The sequence below is a fragment of the Puma concolor genome, chromosome A3 (genome assembly GCF_028749965.1).
Source record: "Puma concolor isolate L17-30 chromosome A3, mPumCon1.1.hap2, whole genome shotgun sequence".
Taxonomy (NCBI): domain Eukaryota; kingdom Metazoa; phylum Chordata; class Mammalia; order Carnivora; family Felidae; genus Puma; species Puma concolor.
The window spans coordinates 26498376-26513965 of record NC_141669.1 but is presented as its reverse complement, the minus strand read 5'-3'; the positions used below and the strand labels follow the sequence as shown (position 1 = coordinate 26513965).

Below are 15590 nucleotides of genomic sequence, written 5' to 3'. Positions count from 1 at the left end.
TAATAATTGACTGTAACAAAGTAGTGACCTCAGGAATTTCTTATGTGTGACAAATGTTTACAGTTGCTACTTCTGTAGCTATTGATCCTTCCTCACAACTTCATATTATTTTAGGTTCCAGAAATTCTGTCCCTCTGGTGCTTCAATCTATTGTCCTAAGCTTGTTTTTAAAAATTAGCATATGTAATTTTCACATTATTCTGGCTCAAAGATAGCTCCACCCTTTTCCTGTAGCTTAAAATAAATTTTTCCTTTTTTTTTTTTTTTTTTCCCTTTCTTTTTTAGTGAAAGGAGGAGAGATGGGTTTGGTACTTTGAAGACTTGCTTCAGAGTTGCTAGATATTTCCTGATGCATAAAGTTGTTAAAGGAATGGTATCATATTGAGGACAGCAGTTAACTCTTCCAGCTGAGACCAGAAAGGATAATATAATTTGCTGATAGTTAACAGGCATTTGCTGTTTTATGGACATAAATATTTAATCTACTTTACAAAGTTATATTAACTAAAGTATACACCAGGGTATATGAAATAATTTGCAACAAAAATTTCACTAAAATTTCTGAATATTTCCCTTAGCAAATACTGTACATTTGTTAGAGTACCTGATACTTGTTTAGTAATACAGGACAAGGTGTTATAAAACAAAACACACAGCTGGGAAGCATTTTATTTTTTTCTACTTCATATAACATTATTCAAGACCACAAGATTTTAAAGGTCTCTTTCCAGCAACTTTTATGACTTAGGAGTACCACTTAAAAATATTTCTGATGCTATAAATATTACTATTTCTCTACATATTGACAATTTTAATAATGCCATATCCATTATACCTCCTGCTCCTTTGGTCAGAAAGATAAACATAAACTGAAATCAGATATTTAGGCATTCAAAAATAGTTTTTCAAAGCATACCCAAGCAAACCAAATCTACAGCAGCAACTGTTAAAAAATTAGTTTTAGTTGTTATTAGGACTCTTAACAAGGACATACTGAAGCATGTATGAGATTTTTAAAATTATACACAATTTAAAAAACAACTCTGAATTTATAAATAAAAGATTAATGGCCAAATTAAAGAAAGGTTAAGCATCAGATTGAAAATATCTCAACTTTTAGGCTATTCAGAAATATATTTTGTGAATAAAAAGAATAATTTCATAAATATATACGTATAAATATAAATATATATCTACAGGATCTGCAATGCAGGAGAAAACCCTTTAAAGAAAAAATTGCGCTTTTAGATTATTAGGATGCTGCCATATTTACCCTTTGAATGAAATATAATTACCATTCCAGGTGCTTTTGGCACAAGTTTTTAGGTGAATATTGACACAATCTTAAAAACACAATGCTTTTAAATTTTATTCACTGGAATATGAAGAATCAAACATAATTCGGAATTCTGACCAAAAAAAATCCAGATAACTGCAAATAATTAAATACAAAAAAATGTTGTTTTAAAAAGACTTTCAACCTGCCTTTACATGTGGAACATGTAAAATTTTACCAGCAACAGGATTTCTTCAATCCCCTTAGCAAGAGTTCCCAGCCTACACACACAAATGTAACATGTCTTTTTCTACTCATATATGACTTAGATCACACCCCAGTATATAAGGACAAAAAATAAATGTATAGTAAAAAGATTGGATAAATCAGGAGAGGCTTTTTGGTCTTGAATTCTTCACCCACTAACAATGAAGCAGCACTGTAGGCAGCCCAAAACACACCAAACAGCTTTAAAAAAACAAACAAAAAAGACAAAAGGCAGCATATTAGCAAGTCAATTAACATTCTGGGTATCAGACAGTAAAATAACATTCACAATAGTTTCTTAAAACAACCCTGACAACCAATTGTGGTAAACAGTAAAACTTAATGTTTAAGATTATTATTAAGAATGTTTATCCTTGCTTTGTTCCTTTACGTATGCAAATGAAGTCTTTTGTTATCACACTTGTCTAATCCTAGGAATGACTCGGAGTGCCTATTAAAAAGAGAATCCGGGGATTCACTCTAGCTTGCTAAATCAAAATCTCGTCAGGGAAGGGTTTTGTTAATTAGTCTTTTTAACAGTGTCCCTGGTGATTTAAGATAAGGCAAGTTTTGGCTAACTGAAAGAAATTTGGCCAACTGAAAGAAATGTGCTGAAAGAAAATAATTTCATTACAAAGTAAACTTTTTCCTGTTTTTTCTTCTAAGAAGTAGGAAAACAGACTAAGCGAAAATTTTACACAATGTTTATGAAATAGAACAGCATTTTCCCAGAAATAGGTAAAAGTATGGGGTTAAATAAAAAGGAGAAAAAAATAACAGTTTGGTCAAGAGTTTAATTAAATACAATGTACTGTGGTTTTCAGATTATACGTGTACCAAATTTTAAGTTATTTCCACTGGAAACTTATAGAACACTTACTGATGTAGTTGCAAACGGCATTTTATAGAATAAAATTAAATGAAGAACTTCAAGGGTAGAAATCAGAGAAACTATGACAGAAAAGGACTTGGCACAGGGCAGGATATCTCAACCTTGTACTACTGACATTTTGGAGCTGGATAATTGTTATGGGAAGCTGTCCTGTGCATGACAGGATTTTTAGCAGAATCCCTGCCCTCGACCCATGACATACTAGTAAGATTCCACTCCCAACATCGTTTGTGACACCCCATATGTCTCCAGACATTGCCAAATGTCCTTGGGAGGCAAAATCGTCCTTGAGAACCACTGGTAGAAAGGTCAAAAATAAATACCGACAGCCTGAAAATGTATTTGAGATGGTCCGGTTTTCTACTGTTCTTTTTAAACTAAAACAAAAAGCTACAAAATATTTTAGACTTTCAGAAAAGTATAGGGAAATATATGAAATAAGATTATGATCAAATTGCATTTGTATGTCATACATTTTTTTTTTGTTATAAGTAAATAGTTAAAGATTGGTAAGAATTACAGAGATTTAATGTTAAAAAAATAATGCTTGTAGATTAAACTGTATTCTAATGAGATTTAAATGATAAGAGTTTTGCAACATATTTCTCCATAAATCTTGGACTTGGAAACAAACATACAATGGCTCACTACAAACAGAAGATTAAACAATTAGGAAAAAGAACTGGGGAAAGAAAAATCTGAAGTTTAAAACAATTGTATCCTAAAATTTTAATGACAAAAGACTTTCTGGTTCGTAATAATACATTCATAAATTGCATAAAGAATGCTAAACACCAACTTTCAATTGAACTTGATTACTAAAAGTGACCAGAAGACACACAGTTTTAGCAATTTTGGGAGTAGTCTTAGAAGTATTCAAACAGGCTTTAACCCAAGTTAAAACAACACACAAACAAGAAAGATCCTGAATGATTCAGTAAAGTGGTACGTTCACTAAAGCTAGATAATTACATGTCAGCAATGGGGCTAGCTTCTGTACTGTAAGACTTTTAAATTAAGTGCTGATAATGCCAATTAAAAAAAAAAGATTTCAGGATTAGAAGGCAGAGAGAAGAATGATCTGGTACTTGGTCTCTAAAGTGATCAAGTAGTTCTAATATACAAAGATGTTCTCAAAATATTCTTTTATAATATTTGTAATAACAACTACTAATTGAGTGTCTTCTCTGTACCAAGCATAAATACTTTACCATTTTGATAATGAACCCTAAAAAACAGTTGTCAAGATTCCCAATTTGCAGAGGAGGATAAGAAAAGGTATCGCCCCAAGCGGGTAGCAAATAAATGGAAGAACCAGATTTTGAATTTAGAACTAATTGGTTCCAAAATCTCTACTCTTCTCAATACCTAATACTTATATCTCATTATTACCCTGTAGTTAACCAATTCTAAAAGGAATCTTTTCTCCCATATATTAGAATTAGTAAGGGACTTTAAATAAAACCAAATGTCAGAAAAATTAATTGGCTGTACTTAAAAACAAATACTTTAATGTGAAGGCTACATAATGGCAGTTCTGAAAGTGGTAGTCTTAAGAAGTTCTGTATTTTTGGGGCACCTGGGTGGCTAGGTCAGTTAAGCGTCTGACTTCGGCTCAGGTCACGATCTCACGGTTCATTGAATTCAAGCCCCGCAACAGGCTCTGTGCTGACAGCACGGAGACTGGAGCCCACTTCAAGTGGCTCTCTGCCCCTCCTCCGCCCCTGCTCACATTCTCTTAAAAAAAAACATTAAAAAAAAGAAAAAAGTTCTATATTTTCTCATAAAGAAAAAAATTACATTCATTGTGTAATATAAATACATGTGCTAAGCATTTATTTCCCAAAGTTATTCAAAATTTAGGTTATCTTACTACTTATTAATACTTAATATTATCAGTAAATGTTTAAGATGCATTTATGTTAATGTAAATTTAACACAGCATAAAGAAGTGCTGATCTCTGCAACATAGAAAAGCCAATTTATTACAACCATGTCTTTCATATTTGATAAGGGAGTTATTATTCAAATAGGAGTACCAGTTATTAAATAAATGTCTGGTAAAATCTTAAATATAAGTCACCCACAAAATCTAAGTCCTATGAAGTTGTATTATAAACACAGAGAAGAGCCATTTGCAGCTACAGGGATGGAACTAGAGGGTATTATGCGAAGTAAAATTAGTCAGAGAAACACAAATATCGTATGACCTGACTCATATGAGGAATTTAAGATACAAAACAGATGAGCATAAGGGAAGGGAAGCAAAAATAATATAAAAACAAGGAGGGACACAAAACATAAAAGACTCAAATACAGAGAACAGAGGGTTGCTGGAGGGATTGCAGGAGAGAGGATGGTCTAAACTGGTAAGGGGCATTAAGGAATCTACTCCTGAAATCATTGTTGCACCATATGCTAACTAACTTGGATGTAAATTAAACAATAAATAAATTAAAAATAAATAAAAATAAATAAAGGTTATGGAAAAGACCAAAAATAAATAAATAAATAAATAAACAAACAAACAAACAAACAAACAAACAAACACAAACACAGAGAAGAAAAATTCAACATTAAAAAATTTATCTGAGGGGTGCCTGGGTGGCTTGGTCGGTTAAGCGTCTGACTTCAGCTCAGGTTATGATCTCACGATCCGTGAGTTCGAGCCCCGCGTCGGGCTCTGTGCTGACAGCTCAGAGCCTGGAGCCTGTTTCAGATTCTGTGTCTCCCTCTCTCTCTGCCCCTCCCCTGTTCATGCTCTGTCTCTCTCTGTCTCAAAAATAAATAAACGTTAAAAAAATTTTTTTTTAAATAAAAAATTTATCTGAGTGTAATATCCTGTACCCTGATTTGCTCTTTGTTCTTTACTCCTCTCTAGACATACATTATAATTTCTGGTGATTAAAATGAGAAAATAAAAGAAACACAATCAATGACTACGATCACTGTTCCAAACACTTACAAATGTTTGATAGGTACAGACTACAATATTCTGAGGCAGAGAACTAGTATACTTTTGTTATTGGAAAATAGTTAATTTTTATGATATACACTACTTACTTTTATAAGTGTAGATACCACTTCAAATGATCCAACCACCAGAAGTATAGGGGCTATAACAATGAGAGGAAGTAGTGAATATCCTATAACTCCAAGAACTTGGCCATATGCAACCTGTGAATTTTCAAAATTTTAAATAAATATCATAGAAATCAAGGTAAATTATTTTAATTACTATTGAACATCACATATTTATTGTTGTACTTTCATAAATGTGAGATTTAAGAAGAAATCAACAAGTATTAGGGCATCTGGGTGGTTCAGTTGGTTGAGCACCTGACTCTTGATTTCCGCTCAGGTCATAATCCCAGAGTCATGGGATCATGGGATCACGCCCTACACTGGGCTCTGCGCTGAATGTGGAGGCTGCTTAGGAATCTCTCTCTCTCTCTCTCTCTCTCTCTCTTCTCTCTTCTCTCTCTCTCCCTGCCCCCAACCCTTTCCTCCCCAGCTCGTGCTCTCTCTCTAAAAAGATAAATCTTAAAAAAAAAAGAAATCATGAAGTATCATATGCCTTATATTTCAAATTATCATATAACCCGCTATGTTCCTACAGTCTTATCAATCTACTACTGTTTCAATTATTATCAATTTTCTGATACCCAAATCTACATTTCCAGCCTTCTCTCTTTTGAGACTTATATATCCAATTACCTTCACTACAACTACAGTATACTTTGTCACTACTTTCCTTAAAGTTGTAGAAGGATTACTTTTATTTTAAATTTTTTTATTCATTTATTTTGAGAGAGGGAGAGAGAGCACAAGCAGGGAAAGGCATAGAGAGAGGGAGACAGAGAATCCCAAGCAGGTTCTGCTGTCTGTACAGCAGCCCAATGTGGGGCTGGGACCCACAAACCATGAGATCATGACCTAAGCCAAAATCAAGAGTTGGAGGTTTAACTCACCCAGGCATCCCAGAAGGATTACTTAAAGGGATCACAACCATCTTAATTCAAGCAAAAAATTCAAGGTCTCGAAAGCTACATGTGGTAATTGCAGACTAAAAGGGAAGGGAGGGCAGGAAGAAGAGACTGAAGGAAAAAATATTTAGTGGCTACTGTGTGTCAAGCTCTGTGATAGATCAAGACAGATCAAATGCAGCAACAATCCTGCAATCCTACAATGGAGGTATTACTGCCTCCATTACGAAGAAACTGATTTTTAGAGAGACAAAGTGCTTTGTTCAGGAAAGCAAAGTTGGTAGGAGAAAAGAGTTCAAATTAAGATCCAGGTCTCTTAACTCCTACATCAACAGTTCCAAATTACCAAGGCATTTAGTGATATCTTTTTTCATATAAATATTACATGGCATTGTGTTAAAACATAACAAATAATATGTGAACAAATATAATTTTAAATCTCCATTAGAATTATTTTATATTTCCATATGCAGAGTGAAAAAGTTTCACAGATAAATGTTATTCTAAATTTATTTAAGGGTTTTAGGTTAAGATAATGGATTGAGCACATATATCTAGTATCATTCCCTCTTGAAACTATACTAAAAGGGGAAAAACTTTTTTTTAAAAGAGGCATAAAAAATGGAAACTAAACCACAAAATGATCATGCATTTTGAGAACACTGCACATGCCTGGGAGAAACTAAGTAGCAGAAAAATACATAGAGGCCATATAGGTTGCTCACTAGGGAGAGGAGAACTGATCCCTAAGTGACACATTAAAAATGTATAAATATGAAGGCACACCTCAGCACCCACCACAAGAAGTGATAACTAAAGGCTCAGTGAGCTCTGGATGAAACCCCTGAGCATTCTCAGAATACAGATAATGCAGATCAAGTTCATTCTCATTACTCACATACCTTACACTATTGTCAGTAATGTAAGCCCCAATGTATATATGAAATGATGAATAAAACAGGAAAAAAAAATAACACTATCAAAAGAACCAGCAACAAAAGTCTGATCCTAAACTCTGGAAGTTTAGATCAGACACATGAAATAAAGAGAATAAGTGTAATGACAAAAAAGCCATTTACAAGAATCAAAGTATTATTTTGTATAAGATAACTGTATAGTTTTGGAGAAAATAAAGTTTGATTAAAGTTATTTCCTCATCTTTATAGTAACTGTCAGTTGTGACACTTTATGAATGATGGTATTTTCATACCATTCTTTGTGGCCTGCATGGTGTATAGATAACTATATATTCTATATCATAAAATACAATGTTTTATTTCATTAATAATAGAATTTTCTTCAAAAAAGAGGCTTAAACAGAAGAACAGAAGATGGGACAACAGCAACATAATTTTGGAAGCTGGAAAGCAGATAAACAAGAGCTAAGTAACACGGCAGATCTTTCTACCAAATGTGACAAAAGAGCTCAAGATCTCTACATTTAGCAATCAATTCTCATTTAGGACAATGAATCACTTCTCTGCCTGGCATCCCCTCTGCTTTACTCTCTCCACAGAATAAACTACTAGGAAAAAAAAAAAAAAAAGAATAAACTGTCAGAATTCCTAGGTTTAAAGTAATTCACAAAGTCTTATTTAATGGGGTAGCAATTCTAAAGGTGTGGCTAATGGGCTCCTGAGGGTCCCAGCAACTCTTCCAGAAGAATGGAAGGTCAAAACAATTTTATTTCTTTTCTTTTCTATTCTTTTCTTCCCTTCCCTTCTTTCCTTTCCTTCTTCCCTTCCCTTCTTTCCCTCCCTGTTAATGTTTATTTATTTATTTTGAGAGGGAGAGACAGCGTGAGCAGGAGAGGGGCAAAGAGAGGGAGAAAGAGAATCCTAAGCAGGCTCTGCACTGTTAGTGCAGAACCTGATGCGGGGCTTGATCCCATGAACTATGAGATCATGACTTGAGCCAAAACTGAGTCAGATGCCTAACTGACTGAGCCACGCAGGCGCCCCGATAAAATTCTATCCTTAAGCAAAAATTAGAATTTTGGAAAAGTTGTGTCTACCACTGTAAGGTTAACAGTTTTCTAACACACATTTCTGATGAGATAGGAGGTGATATTAAAGAATGTGATTTTCTGTTAGTGTACAGTAAGATGTGTCAACATTTAGAAGATCAGCAAAACCCAGTGAACCAGTATTTTCCAAATGATCATGCATGGGTAAAAAGATTCACCCAAAGTGACTTTTAATGAGACAGAATATGAAAAGTTCATTAAAAGGGTTTGAGATTCCTTATTGCAACAAACCTTTAAGAAACTACTACTTGTTGAACATAGGTGTAGGATCAGAGAAGAATAGCCACAATCATCTGAAAAAGCTACTAAAATACTCTTTCTTTTCTGGGCGCCAGCGTCTGACTCTGGATCTTGACTCAGGTCATGATCGCACGGTTTGTGAGTTCGAGCCCCACATCAGGCTCTGCACTGACAGGGTGGATCCTGCTTGGGATTCCATGTCTCCCTCTTTCTCTGCATCTCCCCCACTCACCATCTTTCCCTCTCTCTCAAAAATAAACATTTATTAAAAATAAATACATAAAATAAAAGTCTTCCGTTTCCAATTAAATATCTGTTTAAGGCCTTATTTTTTTCATATACTTTAACCAAAACAATGTTATCAGAACAGACTGAATGCAGAAAGCAGATAGGAGAATCCAGCCTCCACTAAGCCAGATATTAAAGCTACTTACACAAATGTAAAATAATGCCACTCATCACTTTTTTGTTTTGAAAAAGATTTTTTGCTACAAAACATATTATTTATGCTAAAATGTATTTGGCTTTACTTTTAAATGAACAAAAATATATATTTAAAATTTTTATTTTAATTTCTAACATGGAAAGTATTTATAAATATAACCCACATAAAGACATCTCTTTGGGACCTGAGACCAAAAAGTTTGAGAACTGCTGTACTAGAGAATAAATTATATGCTTCCCTGAAAAGCTGTAAATTACTTATGAGTGGTATGGGATCTTTTCTTTCATCTTCCTTTCTTGTAACATTTATTGGGCATGCACAATACTAACATGCTGATCATCTTAAAAGAAGTAGCATAACTTAAAACCAATTCCACGACAAGAAATAGTTATGATGAATATATAGCTACTGATGATATCTACAATACCAAAAATAAAGCTTATGATAAAAAACAAAGGCTATTTTCAAAATTAACCACTTACTTCTCCACCAAGAACTCTGGCCAGTAAGAAAATTGTTAGGGAACCAAATATCCAAATAGTTATAATCCATGAGACCACCTTAAGGGAAAAAAAATTCATGCAATTAATAACTTTGTACCAAAAAATTGATTAATTTCCCAGGAAGTCAATTCTCTTCTAATGTAAGACAGCTTGGTGTTTCCAATTTCAGGTTATAGCGTTTGAATTCCCAGTTATCTTTCCAAAACCTAGTAAGAATGCAATGTGTTAATACAATTTTACATCCAAACTGAAAATTTAGCAATGTTCAATTGCCTAAGGAAATCTCAGTATTTCAAGATCTATTATAAAATATTAATGCAAAAAAAGAACAAAGTGTTTACATTGTAAACCTCTGGTTTACAGCATCTTGCAAGGAAGATTCATCACCAAAAGAAGTTATAGATCTTATTGGGAGGTCTTTAAAATTTACATTAATTACATATGTATCTAAGTGATGGAATGTGGAAGACTTTCAGACAATTTTAACTCCTGAGACAATATAATAATGATACATGCCTCCACTTCTAAGTTTCATCTGCTTCGAGGTTCTAGAGATAATGAAGCCCCAAAAGCAAAATAAGCACAATTATTGCCCAGATCCTGGTTTCTAAATATCATTCCCTGATAAAAGGACGAGGATTCCTTTGATAAGTAATTGATTCTAGGGATGGAGCACGGAAGATAAAAGATGAGCCCAGAACACTCTGTAGAATTAGAAGGAAAGGAAATGTTCAAAAAAAGGATGGGAATATGTCTAAAGGACACAGAAGCTAACCTAAAGAAGCTCTCATTGGCTAAAGCAGGGATAACCTCAGCAATAAAATAAGTGACAATAGCACTGGATGATAATCCAGAAAATAAAATAAATATTCATGGTTCCATACTGACATAAACCAATCAATCAATGATTAAGCAATGGTAAAGAAGGGATAGCTGCTCCATACAGAATACCAATTAACACATGTGGAAGGAATGAGGAAAACAGAAAACTACCATTCAGTAAACAATAGTAATAATTGCTGCATGCAAGATCCATCTGTAGATACTAAAATTAGTGGGCTAACGTTTGATGAGAAACACGATGTCTGCATAGTCATCAAGTATGTCTACAAGATATTTATTAATTAAAAAAAGTAGGGACGCCTGGGTGGCTCAGTCAACTGAGCATCTGACTTCGGCTGAGATTATAATCTCACAGTTCGTGAGTTCAGGCCCCATGTTGGGCTCTGTGCTGACAGCTCGGAGCCTGGAGCATGCTTCGGATTCTATGTCTCCCTCTGTCTCTGCCCCTCCCCCGCTCATGCTCTGGGCTCTCTCTCTCAAAAATGAATAAAACATTTAAAATATTATTTTTTTAAAAAAGGGAAAACAGCAACTTTACAGTGGGGGATTTAGGCACACACCACCTCATCACCTAACCAAGCGACCAATGTTAACAGCACCAGTAATAAGATTTATCAAGGGGTGCCTGAGTGGTTCAGCTGTTTCAGCATCTGACTTTTGATCTCAGCTCAAGTCATGACTTCATGATTCATGGGATTGAACCCCATGTCAGGCTCTGCACTGAAAGCATGAAGTCTGCTTGAGATTCTCTCTTCCCCTCTCTCTCTCTGCTCCTCCCCTGTTCACATGCTCTCTCTCCAAATACATAAACTTGAAAAAAAAAGATACTCATATCACATACTCCTTGATAGTATACTGAGGTGGGCACAAAGTAGTATTCTTGCTAAAAATTTATGACCCCAATCTAGTCATGAGAAAACATCAAGCAAAACCAAATTGACCAACATTATATGGAGGTAGTAATCTGTTTTAAGCTTTAAAACCCTTTGTTCAGGGGCGCCTGGGTGGCTCAGTTGGTTAAGTGGCTGACTTCGGCTCAGGTCATGATCTCGCAGTCCGTGAGTTCGAGCCCTGAGTCGGGCTCTGTGCTGACAGCTCAGAGCCTGGAGCCTGCTTCCGATTCTGTGTCTCCCTCTCTCTCTGACCCTCCCCCGTTCATGCTCTGTCTCTCTCTGTCTCAAAAATAAAATAAACGTTAAATAAATAAATAAAACTCTTTGTTCAAATCAAAGATTATACAAAATAGATAAAATTAGAGATGCTCTAGATGAATGATTAGTGGTAGGTAGTAGACCAGCGTCCCCACTCAACTTCTTCAATTCACCTTACACTTCCAACAGAATACATGATATAAACTACTGATCTAAGGTAAATATTAGTAAGGATCTTGCTATTGGGAGATTATTCTGGATTATCCAGATGAGAACTAAATGTAATCACAACTGTCCTTATAAAAGGAGGCAGAGGGAGTTTTGACTACTGTAGAGAAGAAGTTAATGTGACCATGATAACAGAGATTGTAGTAATGCTGTCAGAAATCAAGGAACACTGACAGCCTCTGGAGTGGGAAGAGGCAATCAAAAGAATGTGCCCTGGAGTCTAGACAGGACCAGCCCTGCTGACATTTTAATCTTAGCTCCTTCGAACTTATTTTGGATTTCTGACTTCCAGAACTATAAAAGCATAAATTTTCACTGTTTTTTTTTTTAATTTTTTTTTCAACGTTTTTATTTATTTTTGGGACAGAGAGAGACAGAGCATGAACGGGCGAGGGGCAGAGAGAGAGGGAAACACAGAATCGGAAACAGGCTCCAGGCTCTGAGCCATCAGCCCAGAGCCTGACGCGGGGCTCGAACTCACGGACCGCGAGATCGTGACCTGGCTGAAGTCGGACGCTTAACCGACTACGCCACCCAGGCGCCCCAAATTTTCACTGTTTTAAAAATTTTTTTTTTCAACGTTTATTTATTTTTGGGACAGAGAGAGACAGAGCATGAACGGGGGAGGGTCAGAGAGAGAGGGACACACAGAATCGGAAACAGGCTCCAGGCTCTGAGCCATCAGCCCAGAGCCCGACGCGGGGCTCGAACTCACGGACCGCGAGATCGTGACCTGGCTGAAGTCGGACGCTTAACCGACTGCGCCACCCAGGCGCCCCGAATTTTCACTGTTTTAAACCACAAAACTTGTGGAAATTTGTTATAGAAGCAACAAGAAGTAAATTCATTTCCGAATCATTTTGTGATGAAGTTATTTTTTATTCCTCTAACACCTTAAACTAGGAATTAAGGAGTGATGTGTGTATGTTGTATTTTGATAATAAAGATAAAGCCCCCGAGAGTAGAACAAAGTATTATATAAAAACAAATACTGTTGGAATCCTTGTCATTATTTATTAAAATAATTTTTCAAGTAAACTCTAGGCAATGTGGGGCTCAAACTTATGACCCCAAGATCAAGAGTCACAAGTTCCACCAACAAAGCCAGCAAGGGACCCCTAAAATATTTATTTAAAAAAATGAATAAAAGGTAAGAACACATTATGAGTATTGTGTTTTAAACCCTTCATCCCGCGGGGAAAATCATAAAAGGCAAGGGCAGCTCTTTGGTCACTTCTAGTCACTATTCACTTCTGCTCAGCTGAGAGTAGTCCCATCTATTAACCCCGGTTGCCAAATACTAATACTTTCTATGTGAATGATGATGTAAAAGTATGGAAAGCATTAATCTAAGGTACTCCCTGCTTATTTAATTAAGAAGAGTTCTAGAGATAAACAATACAGAAATAATGGGTATAAGTAAAGCATTTCTCAAACATAACGTAGCATTACCCTTAATATTTGGCTATTTTTACTTTCAAACCTCTTAAAATATTTCATTTTGTATAAAGTAAGATATACTTACCCTAAACTGTCCATATAATGATATCATGGAAAAGAAAAGAACAACAGCCAGAGGGCCCCAAAAGTCAGGATTGTCTCTCACCACTTGTCTATTAAAACCAAGTGATGGCATTGGCATCAGAACACACCGGATTTTGTAGTAAATATCCTTTAGATCAATATCCAATTCCTCCCTATAATATAAAATAAAAGTTCTTAAAAGACACACACTTCTAAATACTCAGCTGCAACATAATTTAAGAAAAGTTTAAATATGACGGTGTTGTCTCCATAGGTCAACAAAGCATTACATCTGAAGTACTGTATTTCACAGATTCCACAGATACTACATTTTCTTTTTTTATTTTATTTTATTTTTTCTTTTTTAAATTTTACATCCAAATTAGTTAGCATATAGTGCAACAATGATTTCAGGAGTAGATTCCTTACTGCCTCTTACCCATTTAGCCCATCTCCCCCCACCTCTCCAGGAACCCTCAGTTTATTCTCCATATTTATGAGTCTCTTCTGTTTTGTCCCCCTCCCTATTTTTATATTATTTTTGTTTCCCTTCCCTTATGTTCATCTGTTTTGTCTCTTTTTTTTTTTAATTTTTTTTTAACATTTTATTTATTTTTGAGACAGGGAGAGACAGAGCATGAACAGGGGAGGGTCAGAAAGAGAAGACACAGAATCTGAAACAGGCTCCAGGCTCTGAGCTGTCAGCACAGAGCCTGACGCAGGGCTCAAACTCACGGACTGCGAGATCATGACCTGAGCCGATGTCGGCCGCTTAACCGACTGAGCCACCCAGGTGCCCCTGTTTTGTCTCTTAAAGTCTTCATATGAGTGAAGTCATATGATTTTTGTCTTTCTCTGACTAATTTCATTTAGCATAACACCCTCCAGTTCCATCCACATAGTTGCAAATGGCAAGATTTCATTCTTTTTGATGGCTGAGTAATACTCCATTGTACATATATATACCACATCTTCTTTATCCATTCATCCATCGATGGACATTTGGGCTCTTTCCATACTTTGGCTATTGTTGATGGTGCTGCTATAAACATGGTGATGCATGTGTCCCTTCGAGACAACACAACTGTATCCCTTGGATAAATGCTAAGTAGTGCAATTGCTGGGTCACAGGGTAGTTCTATTTTTAGTTTTTTGAGGAACCTCCATACTGTTTTCCAGAGTGGCTGCACCAGCTTGCATTCCCAAGATAGTACATTTTCAACATTTCAACATCTCTAAAATTGGGATGCTTATCACAATTGCTGGTGTCTTCCCTTAGCCTGGAGGGAAGCGAAGAGCTTCCAAGATCCTCCTTTCCATTTGCCAGTCTACTGGAGGAACTACTACTTTGGGACAACTTTAAAATCTTCTGCTTGAGCCCTTCTTGACTATATTAATAATTCAGACTGCAATCCTATATGATGTGGTGTGGGGTTTCCATTCTCAGGGAAAATTTTTCTTCCAACACCCCACCCATTGCCAACTTGAGATAAGCAAACATCCTTGCTGCCTCTTTATGTGTGGTGGGTTTTTTCTCATCTATTCTTACACTAAGAAGACAGCCCTTGGATATCTTAGCTTTATACTGTCTTACATAATTTTTCCTTCTTATTGATAAACATAAAATAACTGCATCTTAAAATCTATTGTCTTAAATTTGATGAAATGTGGTATATTAAGAAACAGAATGTTTCAGCACTTAATCTACCAGTAATTACAGAGATTAACTTGATAATGCCTCAATTTTACAGAGCTACAGGTTCCTTCTCAAGTTGTTAAATTCTTTACTTTTTTTGCAAATGATAATCACTTAAAAAATTTCAAGTACCATGAAGAAAGTGAAAGACTCTCTGTAGTCCTTCTAGTGGTAGCTCTAGAATTTCTATATGGGAAAGATTTTAGAGTGATAACCTTTTTGGAAGTTTTAATTTGCCTTAAACTGAATTTCCACAGTAAGCACCCTGCTTTTTTACTTAAACTGCATGTTTACTTGAGATAGTTATAGGCCCAAGTAAGCCCTAACATTTGGAGTATACATGTGTGTGTTTGTGTGTGTGTGAGAGAGACAGAACTATAATTCATTCAATTTTAGCCATTCATTAGGTTAAAAATATCCTCCCATTATTTCAATATTTCCAATTATTAGTAAAATTGAAAAACAGCTAGAACCTTACATCAAAAAGGTTAAGATTTTCCATATTTGTCTTTA

The 15590-nt window shown here is 35.4% G+C and overlaps 1 protein-coding gene across 2 annotated transcripts in view; it reads right to left on the bottom strand.

The window, feature by feature from the left end:
• Window positions 1-241: 241 nt before the first annotated feature.
• The window catches only part of YIPF4 (Yip1 domain family member 4), a 29903-nt gene continuing 14554 nt past the window's right edge, over window positions 242-15590 (bottom strand). The window contains exons 3-6 of one of the 2 annotated variants that reach the window (XM_025927102.2): window positions 13383-13554; window positions 9615-9692; window positions 5499-5612; window positions 242-1744 (exon numbers count right to left, since the gene is read on the bottom strand). In XM_025927102.2, the coding sequence (XP_025782887.1) occupies window positions 1607-1744; window positions 5499-5612; window positions 9615-9692; window positions 13383-13554 (502 nt within the window). In that variant the 3' untranslated portion in view covers window positions 242-1606. Of the gene's footprint in view, window positions 1745-2950; window positions 4862-5498; window positions 5613-9614; window positions 9693-13382; window positions 13555-15590 lie in introns of those variants that run through there. The other variant, XM_086700322.1, reaches the window with a different exon arrangement.